General features: G+C 41.3%; 2 protein-coding genes across 5 annotated transcripts; both read left to right on the forward strand.

Moving 5' to 3' along the window:
* The first annotated feature begins 311 nt into the window (after window positions 1–311).
* On the forward strand, window positions 312–8,792 carry LOC308315262 (interleukin-17 receptor C). Of its 4 annotated transcripts, none has more exons than XM_080763144.1 (16): window positions 312–617; window positions 1,041–1,068; window positions 1,180–1,311; window positions 2,348–2,464; window positions 2,686–2,792; window positions 3,627–3,741; window positions 3,849–3,890; window positions 4,625–4,755; window positions 4,847–4,909; window positions 5,204–5,261; window positions 5,889–6,115; window positions 7,038–7,088; window positions 7,196–7,247; window positions 7,371–7,466; window positions 7,573–7,611; window positions 7,696–8,792. In XM_080763144.1, exons 1-16 carry the CDS (start codon window positions 495–497, stop codon window positions 8,499–8,501), a joined length of 2,187 nt encoding a protein of 728 aa, XP_080619270.1. In that variant the 5' UTR covers window positions 312–494; the 3' UTR covers window positions 8,502–8,792. The 4 variants fall into 4 exon arrangements, with proteins under 4 accessions (XP_080619270.1, XP_080619271.1, XP_080619272.1 ...); XM_080763145.1 differs by having other exon boundaries at window positions 7,702–8,792; XM_080763146.1 differs by lacking the exon at window positions 7,573–7,611 and having other exon boundaries at window positions 7,702–8,792.
* Window positions 8,793–9,937: 1,145 nt separating this feature from the next.
* creld1b (cysteine-rich with EGF-like domains 1b) lies at window positions 9,938–17,437 on the forward strand. The gene is made up of 11 exons (XM_080763363.1): window positions 9,938–10,141; window positions 10,480–10,616; window positions 11,032–11,114; window positions 12,111–12,225; window positions 12,393–12,480; window positions 12,924–13,103; window positions 13,425–13,520; window positions 13,625–13,708; window positions 14,586–14,681; window positions 14,793–14,933; window positions 15,472–17,437. Exons 2-11 carry the CDS (start codon window positions 10,497–10,499, stop codon window positions 15,690–15,692), a joined length of 1,224 nt encoding a protein of 407 aa, XP_080619489.1. The 5' UTR covers window positions 9,938–10,141; window positions 10,480–10,496; the 3' UTR covers window positions 15,693–17,437.
* The last annotated feature ends 246 nt before the right edge of the window (window positions 17,438–17,683 follow it).

Raw genomic sequence — 17,683 nt, forward strand, 5'->3', positions numbered from 1 at the left:
ATGCCATTCCATGTCTTATGATGACATTATTGAGCGACCCTTATGTATAGGCTAAAGATTAAAAAAATAAGAAAAAAATAAATAGAAAAGCTATTAAAAAGTGAGTAAGTGACCTTTAAGTTTTCAAATAAACTGTTGGCTGTATTAATGTGGGTAAAGTAAACTCAAGTGAGCGAAATGTATTGAATACAAGTCAGTGCGCAAACTGCGCATGCTGCTTGACGAGGCATCAGGTAATGCGACCCGCCCCTTTCCAGTCCAAAGTAAACCAACACGAGCAGAGCACATTCCACTCCTCACCGACTGATCAAATGGCATCCACTATGACACAGCTGAGCTGACAGCTCATTCAAAATGCCTTTAGCCTACCCTGAATAATTTAGACCTCTTTTTAAAGAAAATAAACAAAAACGAGTGTTATGCTTTGCTGCTCTGTTGATGAACCATAAGAAAAGCTCTGATCTTTTAATAAAGATCGAGTGGCTCTTCAAGGAATGGCTCGTGGGGTTCAGCAGGAGGTTTCCACCGTAATTATCCTGTTGCTGTTCTCCTCCTCTGGAAGCACGCCGCTGGAGATGTTCACCGTCCACCACCCACCTGTATGTAGAGTCTTCAAGGTAACCGTCCGTCTGAAAATGCACTCAAATATTGAATTAAAGTTAATTTATAGCGGGCTCTGCGTTCTGACATTCACTGGGTATAGGTTACAGGTAATATAGGTAGGCTATCAATCATCATGTCACAGTCAGTCACGCTCTTGGTTAAAGGTGTGACAACGATAACACGTGTCCAATATTGAAATGTTGATGGCTTAGTGCGTTTAATTACTAATACTATTGTGCCTGAACACGACATCTTACCACTTCTCCATTTCCAAGGCTATTCTGTCTTCACTTTTCTCTAGAAAGTGTTCAAAGGTGAACCACAGAGAATGAAGCCTAGCTAACTTATAGGCTAGGCTAATCATCAGATTTAGCATAATGGAAATGTTTTTGTATTAATGCATGATGCATCTTCATAATTTATTTTTTCCATTCAAGGGTTTGAATGACTGCAGATTGGCAAGAGGTGAGGCAAAAAGCACATTATGGCATTGCATATAGACATTGTTATTGTTGTATCATTTGAAATGACAGCTGTCTGTTTTCCAATGCCTCATAATAATATGCTCTTTCTCAGCCTCTCTGGCCCCTCTGCATACAGACCATAATAATACCATCACTGTTAGAAGTGTGGAGCTCAAAGCCATTCTGTGCTGCTCAGACAAACAAGATTGTGAACCATGCCTACAAATCTTCATCACAATCCAAGGTAGCTTTGGTCATCATTCTTATTTCTCTTATAGGCCTACTGCTGGAAAGAACTCATGTAACATTTTCAAACATCTACCCTCAGACCTGAATGTTGTTATTATTATTATTAGGCCTATTATTATTATTATATTATACCATACCATATATTTTCTGCCACATTTTCAACACACAATTTAAAAACAAAAGAATGCCATGGTGATTATTTTTTTATCTAGAAAACAATATTCGATTAATCTGAAAAGTAATCCATAGAATAATCACTAAGAAGATAATCAATAGTTGCATCCTTATTATTATTTCATACTAATAGCATTTTAGGTCATGGATGACTGTAGCCTAATAGATCCTTGATTTGTTCAGAATGTATATCCTGAACAGTCAGTGGCATCTCAACAAGTGAGATGGTTTTGACAACACAGCGATTTCTGTTTGACATCACTGCATTTTACGTTTGTGACGTCCACTATCCACCGTATAGGCCTACAGTATGAGACTCTCTCTTTCCTGGAGCATTCTACCCAATGGTATGGATAAGTAGCCTACAGAACAAAGAATCTTTGCTTTCGCCATCTTTGTTGAAGTAGAGTCTGGGCAATTATGTTTTAGTTTATTTATTGCTAGGCATAGTGTTTATGAGGTTAGGGTTAAGGTTAGGGTTAGGCATAGCTTTTGTGAGATTAAGGTTAGGTTAGGTTAGATATAACATGCCCATCAGGTACAATGCGCTCTGGGAAAGCGTTAGTCCCGTTAATGTACTGTCCATATAGTCCCCATACTGTATATGGGAATGTTATAACGCTGTGACGGTAACCTCGGTTATTGTATGTTAGTGACATATGCGCATGTTACATTAGTGACATCTGTCAATAACCAGCCGTTAATCAAACCAGTTTCAGTTACATCATTGTTTCCCAAACGTTTTAGCTCAAGACCCGAAAGATACATTAAACATTACGAATTAACCTCTTACACCTTATATGTAATATTGAAAATAGACGATCTACAAGCTCACTGTTAGATTGTTGTTGTGACAGGTGGTGAGGAGAAGGAGCTTCCTGAGGAATCTGGAGAGGAGATAGACGAGGATGAGAGCTCTGGGAGTAAACAGCTGATAGATGGGAGTGGTCCACATGTGCTACGCAACCCAGCAGGTACTGAATCACAATCGCTTCAAAATGATGGACACGCACACACACATGCACGCACGCACGCACGCACGCACGCACACACACACACACACACACACACACACACACACACACACACACACACACACACACACACACACACACACACACACACACACACACACACACACACACACACAAACTCTAGCTTGTGTCCGTTATAATTTGCTCCCTGTGTATTATAGCTGTGGTCAGACTCAAAGTGTGTGTCAGCACCCCGGGTTCCCCTGAATACTGTGAGGCAGTTCATTTGACATATACCCGGTCTGTGAAGGATCACCAGCCCACACAGGTAGCTTCCATGTTGTTGTCTCTCTCTCTCTCTCTCTCTCTCTCTCTCTCTCTCACTACTATATTTAGTTTTAGTTTGTTTTTGTCTTTCTTCTGCCATGTTGCAAATTAGGTAGTTCATACAAACATGAAAACTTTAGGGTGACTCCGCTCACTGCCAAAGGAATAGTCTATAGGAGTAAGGTAGCTAGCATAAAAAACTAATTTTATTTCTTTACATTGTGAAAAATATTTACTATGGATAAAACATAATAATAATCCATCCATCATCCACTTATGGTCTCAGTTCACAGTTGAGTTTGAAGCGTTTGGGATGAGTTTCATCATCTCTAAATCTGAAGCCATGGTTCTCGGCAGGAATCGTTTCACTTTGGCCTATATGTAAATACATTGATTTGTTTTTTGTTCTTTAACCTTTTCCTAGCCTGTTTCTTTTTTTTTTTTACATTTTCTTTACAGTACAAATAAGTATTTTCAACAATTGACATATATTCCCCCCCCCCCCCACATCTCCTAGCCTGTTTCTTAACTTTCTTTCACACTATGTGGTTGCACCGTATACATTTTTGACAAAATCCTTTTTGACATTTTGCACAATAGATGATTGCTGTTCATGAGCATTATAGCTTCTTAAAACAGACATGACCTTCCTTGACACGATGGCTGGGTGTGAAACCGTGTGATACAATTACAGATGGTGTACAATACATTACAGGTGTAGTTCCAGACTATGTAGAATCCGGAGATTGTGTCTGGCTACACAAGACTAGACGTGTGATGATCAGATAGTTTAGGTTTATATTTTCATGTATGTACTGTATTATTTTTCTTGCAGATGCAGCTGTCAGTGATAGAGAAAGTATCATTTGGCGGTCCTGTCCTTGTCCAGGTCAAAGCACCTGGACTCGTAGCATCGAATCGCAACATAAACATACCATCATTACAAGATGGTGAGATTTTAAAACCTGCATCTACTGTACTGTAAATAGAGACACAATAAAATGCATAGAGTAATGCTCATATTACAAAAGGTTAGAACCCTCCCTTTTTCTTTCAGTTTGCTCCCAGAACTTGAATGGCAGTGTGAAGCAGTGTGATGGTAAGCTAATCACGATATTAATGAGTTAACATAGAAGCTTTGATATGATGTTTATCATGATTAAAGATGCGTTCCACTTAGCTCAGAATTTATTTGCCCAGAATAGCATACAGCACAACATAATTATGCATGTTGTGATGCACTGTGCACATACAAAGAAATGTAATTGAAACTTGAAAATGTGCTCAGTTTGTCCATATGGTGTTGTGCTGCCCCATGCCCAGCTGCCACACCCCTTTTGGCAAATTGCTGCGATAACATAATTCTTCCATGACCAACCTTTCCAAGTTTTATGCAAAGCTGTCCTGATCCTGCTAAAAGACAAACACTATTGCTATCTTGTTGGAAATCGGCTACTATAGTGATGAAGTCTGCATCACCTACAGTATAGACTGTCGCAGTCCCTCTTTCAGAACGGCGAGTGGCCCAGGAAATGAAAAGCAATGCATTTTTCCCATAGCCGTTTCTGAAAGTATTTATTTAAACGAATCGTGACAAATCATGACAATGAACACAATATTTTGGGCCGATCAAATCATTTATAGAAGAAAAACTAAACAAATAGTCTTGTCTCCTGCCTTTATTTTCTTCTTTCTAATGATTTGATCGGCCCAAAATATTGTGTTCATTGTCATGCCACTCGCCGTTCTGAAAGGGGGAGGGACTGCGACGCTCTATACTCCCCAAGTGCTATAGTAGCTTGATCCCCACCGTTTGATGTAAACCCATCTCAGCTCCCAGACTTCGGGCTGTGACTGATCACCAGAGGGGCGTTGTCCTCCTTCAGCTGGAAGCAGACACCATCAAAGAGGAGGTCATGTGCCTTACGTACTGGAATGAAAGGCCTGGAAAGCTAGTCAAATGGGTCAGTGAATCTATCTCTGTCGCTGTATGCAAATCTATGCTATATGCAAAAGGAAGTGTCTGGTATATAACTCTGTTTTGCTCTTTTTTAGCCCAAGGGCCAGAGAGAAATCATCATTCCAGAAAATTCTGTGGCGCCATGCCTGTGCTTCCAGGTAAATGTTATGTTAATAAAACCTGCATACGGTACTTCGTTGACTGGGATACTCCAGTAGTCTATAGTTGGTGGTCTATATAAATCTCTTTGCTGAAAATAGCCGATCTACAAGGTCACGTGTCATGTTGCGATGTGTTGTGAGCTTGTAGATAGAACGGCTATTTTTGCTGAATGTTCACCAATTATTGTTGAATGTTTGCCCATTATGACATGGCCAGAATCATGTCGTTAAGCTGCTTCAGACAGTTTGATGGTAATGCCCCTGTGTAAACGAAGCTTTTATTTTTCACAGGTATGGTGGAAGGGAAAGGAACTTCATAGCAAATCATGCCCTTTCAAAAACCAACAAGGTGACACTAACCTAACCACCACTCTGTTTTCACTATATCAAGTGGAATATTTGTACAATAATAATTACAGTATTAATGCAGAATGGAATGCCCTACCAACAGCCATTAAGATATGTGAATCCCTTGACTCCTTCAAAACCGCTCTCAAAGGGCACCTACGGATGGCTGCAATTCGCCCCCCCTCCACCCCCTTTTCCCCTTACTGTATATGTTTTCCCTTGTTACTTTCTTCATATGATGATTTCCTGTTTTTTGTTATAGAAAGGTATATTTGTACGTCTCTAAATGTTCTGATGAATTGAAAATGGTGGACCCTGTTGTAAACAAGTGTAATGCTTTATCATGATGTCGTCCACAGTAACAGTTTTTGTATTGACTTGTGCTTTCGTCTGAAATGTATCTATTCGGCATACTGTTAATAACATTCTCAATCAATCAATCAATCAATCAATCAATAAACCCATTTAGACCTGAGGCAGATTCTGGGGGAAAAAAGTTTAATTAAATCCTACGATTTTTCAGAAAAACTTTACAGAACAGGACAGCCATAAATGTATAGATTTGTTTTCATTTTATATGGTTTTTTATTTTAAAGGAGCGCTGAAATATTGCATTATTTTTTCTCAGATGTATATGAAAGAATGCAGCGCAACATTTCTTTATCTATGGAGGAGACACTTTCTAGGAACGGCAGAGTGCTGAGTTGGAACGTGACTGCACCCTGCAGACTGGAGGCAGAGTTGTGGCTGTGCAAGAGAGACGGAATCGAGCGGTGTGATGAGGTGATGGGATCCAGACAAAAACTGCACAACACCGGCAGCCATGCTGGTTGGTCCATGCCAGAAGGACACAGGGTAAAAAAATAAATAACAAAAATCACATTTATCAATCAATTACTCTTTGATTTTGGAAACAAAAAACACATTTTTCTATTGTATTAATTAGCGGATTGTCTTTAACGTCTTTTGCTCCTTAATTTCTTTGGCATATAATATATTTTGCACAGTATTTGTTGTCATTCCTCGCCAGACTCCTTGGAACCACGGTGAGATTCTGTGCATTTAGATTAGTCCCATGGACATTTTATGAGTCCCACTTCAACGACGTTAGGAGTCATACTGTATTTTGCCATTTTTACAAATTGCAGCATTTAACTCATTTCATATGGTTATAATGTGGTTATATTCATGTAGAAAACAGAAGAAGAAATGATTATTATAACTAAAGCCAGCTAAATAAAAAGAAGAATAAAAAACAGTACAGTAGTAGAGTAGTGCATCCCATGGATGCAGAGGTCGTTGTCTTATTGTGTCCCTTAACTATAAACTGCGTTTTGGGATGCAAAAGGCACCCTATTTTAAGCTCACAGCGTGTTGCAGTGTGATCCTATGACCTAGGATAGGTGGTGTAGCAAAACATTTGGCACAAAAAAATAATATATATATAGCATTCTATTATTCTATGCTTTATTGACACTCCCTGTCTTTGGGCATTGCACATAGGAGTAAGAGACGCATTATTGTGCTGAATGATTGTTATACAGTATAGGCCTGGAAATTGGGTTAATGTGTGGGAAAAATGTGTGGGAACCCTGTATAGAGCACATTTAAAAACAAGTGCTGGCAGTTGGCAGTTGGCAATGTCACATAATACACTAGTCTTGGTCTTATCTGAATCATTATATCAGGAGTTATTTTTTGTTCTCAAATACATAAGGGTTAGTGTCATGGCTGTGATGTCATGGCTGATTTTGATTAGCATTGTTTTCTTTTTCAGATGAGGGGAGAGTTCATCAACATAACATCACTTCCTTCCCTTTGTCTTCAGGTGATGTCTCATAAATCATGTGTAACAAGCCTTTATACGTTGTTCAGGTGAAGTCTCATACATACATTAACAAACATTTATACTTTTCATTACTTGAACGTGTTTAGATCCAGATAAACGGAATGAACTCAATCCTGGAGCCCCATTGTCCATTTGCAAGTAAGACTGTGTGTTAGTCCTTGATGCACTCTCAAAAAAAAGGGAAAAAGAATAATTACACTTTCAAGGGGGTGTACTGTAATATAAACCTCTGATGTGTATATTTTCACATTTCCTTAACAGCACCTAGATGGAGATGGAGTGTGCCCCTCCTTATTTGCCTGCTCATAATCTGTCTAACAATCCTTGTGGCCTATGTAATGCAGGGGCTCCTAAAAGGTCAGCTATATGTATTGATAGGTTATGAAACTTATGATTATATATACCAGGGTGTACGACTGTGGCCAAATGCTCTAGCTGAATGTGTACTCTGTCACCCATCTAGGATATGTCTATGGACTCTTGAAAGGAGATAATGCAAAAGGTATGACGAGATCAAAGATTGAAGTAATTCATCTTTGGATTCCTTACAAGGTTTCAGATGATGTTTTCATTTTGTATTTCTGAGGTGCAGTGGGTGGGGGTCATGTGGTGTTACTGTACCCACCGGATGACGACAACCAGGCTCTTCCGGCGCTGACTGGTCGTCTGGGCTCCTCCCTCCAGACTTTGGGTTTCAGTGTGTCACTGGACCTGTGGAGCAAGGCCGAGCTCAGCATTCTGGGCCCCGTGCCTTGGCTCCACTCACGGCTGGACCGGATACAAAGGCAGGGGGGAAAGGTGGTGCTTGTCCTAACCCAGACGGCCTGGGTTAAGGCTGACGAGTGGGGCAAATGGGGCTGGGACAGAGACCTACCGAGAGAGAAGACCAGAGAGGAGGCAGAAAAAGGGGGTGGCGTTCCCGCCCCGTGTTCAGATGTCTTTAGCGCTACTTTTAGCTGCATCTTGGCGGACTACCTGCAGGGCCGCGCCGGCGAGCGCTTTGTCTTGGTGCAGTTTGAGGCCCTGCCCTCCCAGCCTGCGGGGTGCAGCCTCCCGCTGCCTGAGCTGTTCCGCGGCCTCCAGCTCTTGAGCCTGCCGTCCCAAAGCCTCGCCTTTCTAACTGAGCTGGATGTGCTGCGGGGGCGCGGGGGCAACGCAGCAGCCTGGAGAAAGAGGGCAGGGGGTCTCAGGGTAGCGTCCCGCGATCTGGCACGTGGATTGAGAGGGCTCGCGACAGAACCGACGGTGTTACGTCTCACAGCGCTATCCCAGGACTGTGTTGGGATGGGAGCAGAGGAGTCTTTTGAAACAGTGCCTCTTCAACCCTCTCTTACTCCCCCGTCCCCTGGCCCTGACTCCTGTTCCAGAGTCAATGGAGTGGAGTGGGTCTGAGAACAACAGAGAACTGAAGGGGGTCATAGGTGATCCCTATCAGGGACAGGACCATTAGAAGCACCAAATCTTTATTGACTTGAAATAACTCGATATGCTCCAGGGAAAAAAACTGTATACTTCAGTTGTTCCCCACTCTTGAACTACAGGCTATGTGTGTTTGATGTATTTGCATTCTTACTGCAACCCTGATGAAGCCCAGTTGTACTTTGTAGCCATCACCACACATTCTGCTATGTTGGGTTATTTGCGTGAAGATCGTCTGTTTACAGTGCAACATCAGCATGAAACTTACTAAATATAAAACCAGGCTGTAACTGAAAAAAGAAATAAAATAAAAAATAATTGAAAAGAAAATCTCAAAGTACTGTATCAGAGCTATGAGTGTGCGTGCGGCTTTTCATTGGCATGCACTTCACCAATACATATCACAGAGGTGTGCAATTTGAGCCTGACATGGTTTTGTTTTGCTATTGACTTGAGATACACATGCATTACATTCTTAAATCACAAGGATTTTCATTTTCACCAGGTAAATTATTTCTCACTGGGTTCAGACATGATGGCTCCTTTCATACAACAATATTAATCTTTATAACAGTTGCATTGTATTATGCATCACTGCAGAGAAACGTTAACACAAATGAGCCACTTCACAATAACATGCCACAATAAGTCTCGCATTTCATGTGACTGGATTGTAGGCCTAAACATACATCCAGAATTTTAGTTTAAAATAGTTTAAATGGCACAGAAGCATATTCCTGAAGACCTAAAGTTGACATTATTCCCTCTATTTGTTTACTAATATTGTTTATGCACAATCCTGGTATGGTTTTATAGTAATTTCATTTGGCACAAACAAAAAAATCATTTCTAGTTTGGCTTCACTTTATGCCAGTGGATAATTGCAAGGACCCCCAATTTGATATGCATTAGGCCATTTGATAAGATTTATTTAAATTTGTTTTAATCTCTGGGGCCTTAATCTACAAAATGACCAAATGATTTCGTCCAGAATTCCTTTAGTGTACTGTGGGATTACTATAAACCAGCGGTTCTCAAAATGGTGTCCGACCTATATATTCTAAGGGTCCGACGCGGGGACCCCCAGGCCCAGGGTCCTTGAGAAGTTACAGCCATATGTCTGTAAATTTTCAGTGGTTTCAGTGGCCTAATTATCCAATTTGGGGCAGTCCTTTAACACAAAAGTTTGAGAAGTTGAACCACTGTTATAAATCATTTAGCTGGGTCATTTAGCTGGGACCCCCCACAAGGACCCCATGGCGACCCCCACAGCTGTTGTGGCACACCTTCTGTCGTGCACGCAGCTGGCACATCGGCCGTCAGTGATTGGTCGATTATAGTGACTCCCAGGGGATGTGGGCGTGGCCCGGCTTGCTGCAGCCTCAGCAGCTGCAAAGACAGACGGAGAGAGAGAGGAGCGACTAGAAGCCTCTCGTTTTACTGTAGCTTTTAGCAGACAACGTCCCTCTGCGAAGTGGCTAATACGTGGCGAATAACGGGATATTACTGTGGCATAAAATGGAGGTTAACTTATGTTTATGATTGTTTGTGCGAGGAGGTGCCACCACGGAACCAGAAGCAGCAGTCGATCTGCCACTAACCGCATATTCCAGGTAGGACCAGGCGAACTAGCAAGAGAAAAATAACAAAGCCTAATTTTAAAATACATTAAAACGTGGCTTGTTTGTGGTTGTAGCAGCAGCAGCACACGCTAGTAGCTTCTTATTGACCTTAGCTAGGTGCTAAAACTGGCTGATCTTGGTACTGATGCTGAGCTGGCTGAGGATGCATAGATAGATGGAGCATCCCTGAGACCCACTTGATTTGACTATAGGACTAACTATCTGCAAAAAATAATGCTGTTCACATAATATTCACTCAAAAGAAATCATTATAATGCATTGTTCTAACTAATTATTTACAGCTGAAACATTTATCTTCATCATTTCAGGAATTGAATAATCAGACATGTGGTGGTGGTCGTGGCCCTTCCTGTCTGCCTTTGTACTCCTGTCAGAGCTCTCGGTGGTGAGGGTTCAGACAGCACCATGCCAGACCTGCCGAAAACTCACAGAGAATTTCATTAAGGTACGACATATGTAACTCCCGGGATTCTAACTCGGGCCTCCCGTGTGAAAGTCCAACATCTTAACCACTAGACCAAAGGGATATTCCTATGGACCGGGGGAGATATTAATTAGACTATTGAGACCATCAGGCAGAGGCGCTGAGCCACTCTGCTACACTCACCCCCCTTTTGACCTCCTCGCACGGGGAAACCCGATGCGAGTCATGCCACCAATGTAACGCCCAGGATTCGAACTCTGGCATCCCGCGTGAAAGTCCAACATCTTAACCACTAGACCAAAGGGATATCCCTATGGACCGGGGGAGATATTAGACTATTGAGACCATCAGGCAGAGGCGCTGAGCCACTGCTACACATACAGCACTTACATTTAATGCTTGTATTGTTTTAAGTCATTATATTTACACTCTGCAGGGCTTGGAGAGAACAGCCAATAAAAACTTTGGGGGCGGAAACACAGCCTGGGAGGAGGAGAAGCTGGCTAAGTATGCCCGCAGGTAAGACTATTTGCTGCATTGGAAAATAAACTTTTTCTTGAGTTGAGACCCAAAAGAGACATTTGTTGTCTCCCTGGGACGCAAAAGTGAAATAGACGATCTACAAGCTCACAATGCAAATGTATTAATGAAATTATGTATTATTATTTTTAAATTTGTATAAAAAAAATCACACCCGTGTGAAGTGAGGGGCACTCTTATCATAATACATCATCTCTTTCCGACCAATCACAATTTTGTCCTCACTTTTGTTTTGTCATCAATGTTTGTTTACACAAATACTCAAATCTAGTCATAGGTGCCAGGTGGTGGTAGCAAAACAATGTGTGTTTACACAAACCCTTAAAGCTTGCACCCTCGAAAATATAGGCACAATATAAGGGTCCCACTGTGGGAAACACCGATATAGAGGCCCTATTATCAGATAACATATTACAATAGTACGATGTACGTTGATGCACTGGCCTGATAAAATTGAATGCGGTTAGTGAACTGGTCTTTTCCAGGGCATCAAAAGGCTCAGCTTTAAGCATCACAAAATTAGGCCATACAAAAAGTGTGTGGAGGACATGGTAGGGCACTTATGGACGGTGTATGCTTAAAGGAGAATCTAGGTACTTTTTCGTGGATAGTTGGAGCAATAGAATACAAAACTCTGATGCTGGCATTCAAAGCAACCAAAGGTACGGCTCCCCCATATCTTGCAAGTATGATCAAACCCTATACGTATAAACCCTCCCGCGCACTCAGATCAGCCAACGCAGGGAAGCTGGAAGTACCCTCACTAAAAACGCCGGGACAACGCTCCACACGTCCCAAACTCTTCTCCCTTCTGGCTCAAACTATGGAATGCACTTTCCATTACAATCAGAACTGCAACCTCATTCCCGAGGATGGATAGATAGATAGATAGATAGATAGATAGATCTGAAAATGCTGCATAATCATTTCAGTATAGTTTTCTTTAAATTGCTAACTGTTAGTCCTGTGTTTTAGTGAGACTCGTCTTCTGGAGATTGTGGAGTCTGTATGTGAGAAAACAGACTTTGAATGTAACCAACTGCTGGAGCAGATCGAGGATCAAGTGGAGACATGGTGGTTCCACAGGCAAGTATAAAATAATGCCTCATATCACGAAAAAACTATATTATCATGTATGTCATCATTGATAGTTTTTTTTAATGTTTTACTGTTAACAGTACCGATTCTTTACATTTAAGGTATATTTCACATTCATGGTGATATAATTATGATTGTTTTGTTGTGTCGTGCAGACAGGAGGAAGCCCCAGACTTAGTTGAGTGGCTGTGTATACAGGAGCTGAGAGTTTGCTGTCCACCAGGACGCTTTGGACCAGACTGCACAGGTTTGGAATTATACATTGTTCATGTTTATTCTAGGGGTTTGACATTTTTAATGTAGCAGGGCCACAATTGGCCGTGTTCAAGGGGGGGAAGCCAGATTGAGAGGGAAATTTCAAAACCAAAAGTACTTAATATGCAAGATACAGTTCACGCGAGTGTAAGAAAACATTGGGGTGTAATATCACAATTTATTCTTGAACTGATTCTCAAGCATGCATACATTATTTTTGTTGAAGTTATACTGAGTAGTATATTGTCACAACTGTACAAGTGAGAAAAGTAATAAATGTCATTCTTCATCCCCAAACTGTTCTCAGCAACGGGGTAAAGCTAATTTACTACATTTACGCCACTTGTCTGTATAGCATTGCATATCGCTGCACTTGGTGTGCATTTGTAATGTTATGGTTTTGATTCCATGCGGTTGCCGTTTTGAATGTTCCAGATTGTCCGTCTGGCCCACGAGGAGTCTGCGGAGGTTTGGGCCGCTGTGAAGGGGAAGGTACCCGCTTGGGAGGTGGAGAGTGCGTCTGTGACCCTGGATACTCGGGTCCTCTGTGTCAGGGCTGTGCTGATGGCTACTACAGAGAAGAGAGTTCCAACCACAGTGCAGGAGCCTGCGCAGGTATTCATTCACCAACTCATTCAGTTCTTCACATTTGGGGTGTAACAGTTAATTTAACTATGCGTTGTGAGGTTGTAGATCAGCTGTCCATTTTTGCTCAACACAGTATAAAATAAAGTATTAAAGAGGGCTTTTGTGGTTAATCAGACTAATCTATTTAGTTGATTCTAAAATAATCAATTGGAATTATTTGAATTAAGATAATTGACAGTTTTAGCACGTCATTTATAGGACCTTTTCTTCCAGCTCGCAGCAGGATTGCCTCAAGCCAAGACTAAGGAACTGACTCTTGCCTTTCTCTCTTTTTTTGATCATGTGTAGCTTGCTACCACTCATGTAGGAAATGCACAGGTCCACAAGACTACAAGTGTCGGGACTGCAAATCAGGCTGGATGCTCCATGACAACAAGTGTGTGGGTGAGTGAGTCCTGCCCGGAAGGTCACATGTTAAACACAGTTAATGATGTTGTCTCTGCTCTTGGCATTTTTTTTGCTTAACTTTCCCTGCATGCCTCGTTTAGATATCGATGAGTGCGGCACAGAGCTGGCCCGCTGCCCCTCTAACACCTACTGTCACAACACAGATGGATCATATGAGTGCAGAGGTAAGCTCCATTGTCCTGTAGCCTTGTGTCTGTGTATTTACACTGCCCTCTAAAGTCCAAACCACACCAATGAATCGAGACGTTTGTAGCAGCAGTCTGATATGTTCCGTTGCACATCGGCGCATGCAGGCACATGTCGCTGCATTGTGTTGCAAGTGATTCAATTCAAAGGAGCTTGCTTGGCATGAGAAAACCCTAGTTTCCTGTGTGTGTGTGTGTGTGTGTGTGTGTGTGTGTGTGTGTGTGTGTGTTTGTTTGATTGATTGAATTGATTGAAATATTTATTAACAGTTTTCAGAATTACAGTACATTTCAAGCACAAACTCAATACAAAGACTGTTAACTGTGAGTGGACGACCCAATTAAGCATTACACTTGTGTACAAGAGGGTCCACCATGTTCAATTAATCAATTGATGAATGTGTGTGTGTGAGTGTGTGTGTGTGTGTGTGTGTGTGTGTGTGTGTGTGTGTGTAATCATTGCTGTGGAAATAGATATACTGTATGTTGCAGCTCCACACACCTCGGCGCTTGTGTGTGATATGTTAGGAGTTGCATGGCGTATCACTGGTGTGGTTTGGGCCTTATCTATTGTACACAAAAATGCTGCTCTATTAAGCAAGCAGAGCTGAACAAACAATATGACAATATTTGTGTTAAATTGGCGTAGATTTATCATTTTTATTTAAAGGGTTGCACCTGTCTGACTAGCATTTTCACATACCGGTAGATGTTTTTTAAACTGGTTGACATGCAAGCTGACTTTATGTACTGTACATGCATTCTTCTATCATAAAATCACAGGTTCACGAGGGAGCTGCTATGATTGTTGTTTTTTGTGGCTAAAAGCTAATCTCTCTGCTCTGCTTGTATGCAGGCTGTGATCAAGCATGTGTCGGGTGCATGGGCAGTGGTCCAGCCCGCTGCAGGAAATGCTCCCGTGGCTACCGGCTTAAAGGAGCCAAGTGTCTTGGTAAAGGATCACTTCTTTTGTATTTATTACTTGTTAGTCCTTTCTACATTGCATTGCATGTTCTATCTAATTCTAATAATACAATCTTTCTTCCTTGTTTTGCTTTCACAGACATAGATGAGTGTAATGAACGTGCAATAGCTTGCCCAGGGCTGAATGAGGCCTGCATCAATGAGGAGGGTTCATTTCACTGTGACTGTGCTGAGGGCTTCATCCGAAGAGATAGCATATGTGTGGAGAACAAGCCAAATGGTATGTTAGTCAGACACACACACACACACACACACACACACACACACACACACACACACACACACACACACAGCTCTGAGCCACAGTTGATAAAACTGTAGGCTACTCTGTAATTCTTGCCTTCCCAAAAGTATCACAGTATTTAGTTTTAAGGGGTGCGCATTACTCCGTATACATATGTACTGAATATAGAAATGGCTTATTTAAATTGATAATGAAAAATGAAAGTCGACAAATATGAATACATTTAACTAACCCAGTTCTGTAAAAGTGGTTTTCAATTTTGTACCACACTCAAAAGTTGGATTAAGTAGTAAACCGTTCTTATTTACACTATTTATTTATTTATTAATAGTGTAAACATAAATGATACAAAATGTGTTGTACATGACAAAGCAACTATATCTAAAGTTTATCCTAACCTACTTCTTGATTGCAGTACATTCCTCCCCTGTCAAACTGCTGACAACTTTCTAGACTTTGCCGGTAAACTTTAATTCGCTTTCTTGCCGGTAAACTGCTTTCTTCATCCCCTCAGTTGATCCAGATAAGGGCCTTTTTGATGACATACCAGAAGACGAGGTCCTGGTACTGCAGCAGATGTTCTTTGGTGTGGTGATCTGTGCACTTGCAACACTCGCCGCCAAAGGCGACATGGTCTTCACTGCCATCTTCATCGGGGGCGTGGCTGCTATGGCGGGATACTGGCTGACGGAGAAAGGAGACGCCATATTGGATGGGTTCCTCAAGGGACGCTAAATCCTCTCTGTGATCCAAGGTTTCGAGCGAAGAACTTGGAATGGGAGCCAAGAAGGGTAGAGAAGATTCCTGTGACAGGAACGTATTTCTGCAATGCTTGCCTACCAGGGATTTATTTGCAGGTTTGGAGAAGTACTGAATAGTTCATATTCATAGTTTTATGAATACTGTATATGTAGAAAGATTAAGAACTTGAAGGCAAGAAATCATAATGTGAGAGTGAGGTCATATAAGGGAACTGAGCTATTTGAGCCAGGATTCTTGAAGAACGGACACTGCTGCACTGATAATGGAGCTGAACTTGATTCCCTACCTTAGCGTCCTTGGCAACCGCTTTGAATGTTATCAACCGATAATCACCAATATGTTCTTATCAAGACCAATGGATGAGTATGGACAACGCGAGTAGGCGACTAGGAAAAGCGGAAGTGAATGTACTGCCGCTGAAGTGAAAACATTGTGAAACTGCGCTATACAACAGCTTCACTTTGTGTTTACTTACGTGGCTGGTTAAGACTGAGGTTAGGGTTAGTAGTCGGACAACGTGCCAAATGCAACGTCGGACAATGGCTGACAACATCAACATGTAGGAAATGTCCATACTGGCTCCATTGCATGGTCTTGATAAGGGCTGCCTGATGACGGAGATTAAATCATATTAAATCATATGATAACATCTGAAACCGCTAAAACGGGCTTAACCACTTAAACCCTAGCGTTGATATTCAGGGGTGAACATTCAGCAAAAATAACAGATCTACAAGCTCATAACTTGTCGTAATGTGACACGTTGTGAGCTTATAGATCAGCACATTTTCTGTGTGGAAAAAGGAGGGGCCCAGGATAGACCCCCGGGGGACTTTGGTCAACGAAGTACAGTATATAGGGTTTAAATGGTTAAATTAATAAGACCTCAGCTGATTGTTAACCAAGTTATGCATTTGTGCGTTTCACACAACCAAAATGTTGCTCAAGAAATGATGTCTTCTTTCTCTCACACACCTGAGAATTTGTCACATCCATGTTTAATTTATTCTATAGGATAAGTAGGACAGAGCCAGGTCATTAAATCCTTCGGCTTGCTGCTATGGATATGAAGCCCAAGATATGAAAGGAATTGAATCATTCCCACCACTTACTCCTGACAAATCTATTGGAAACACTGGTATTTATCCACTATACCACTGGTCAATCTATTGGAAACACTGGTATTTATCCACTGTACCACTGGTCATTTTATGTCTGTTATGATTTTCTACCCATCTACTTTTGAGAGATGGTTCCTTTGGTCTGAATGCATGAGAATAGGATTTGCAATGAAGGTGATGTACTGCCTTTTATTTGTTCATTTCTTCGTCTGATAGGCATGGAACTTTGGAAGACTGAATTTAACTGCTGCTTCAGTGCTTCATCACTACTATTTTTTAATGGTTTAAGAAACTATGAATCTATGCTGTGGATAAAATGTCAATCATCAAAACCATTTGTTTTATTTTTAACTTATTTCTACTGCAATATTTTAGAGAAGTATTGATATATGCTGTTTTGCTACATGCAAAGTTTAAGAAATTCTACAAATAGAAATATTTAATATCCGTCCATCTTTTGTTGTTTTGTCAGTACATTTCAGACTGTGTCAACCATGAAAATGCTTAGTCAACACTGTATTTAATTATCATTCACTCATGTTATTTATTTATGTTGAGCTTTGTTTGCACTTTCAATAAAAGTAGTATTGAGAATAATGCTCTGGTTTTGGAATGTCTGTTGGATTCATTTCCGAGGGTCAGGTGACAGTTTCTTGGTTAATGGGGTTGAGTCGTAGTCGTTCTGTCTCTTTCACAGCCTCCAGGGAACGCACTAATGTGCTGTCCTTACATCTCTGCTCCATTAGCCACACACACACACGATGAGTGAAAACCCGAACATTAGCTTATCAATGTAACATGAGAGCAGTCTGCATCAGAGTACAGATTAGATTCCTAGCCTGG

The sequence above is a fragment of the Protomyctophum bolini genome (genome assembly GCF_963924005.1).
Source record: "Protomyctophum bolini genome assembly, chromosome: 5".
NCBI classification, from domain to species: Eukaryota; Metazoa; Chordata; class Actinopteri; order Myctophiformes; family Myctophidae; genus Protomyctophum; species Protomyctophum bolini.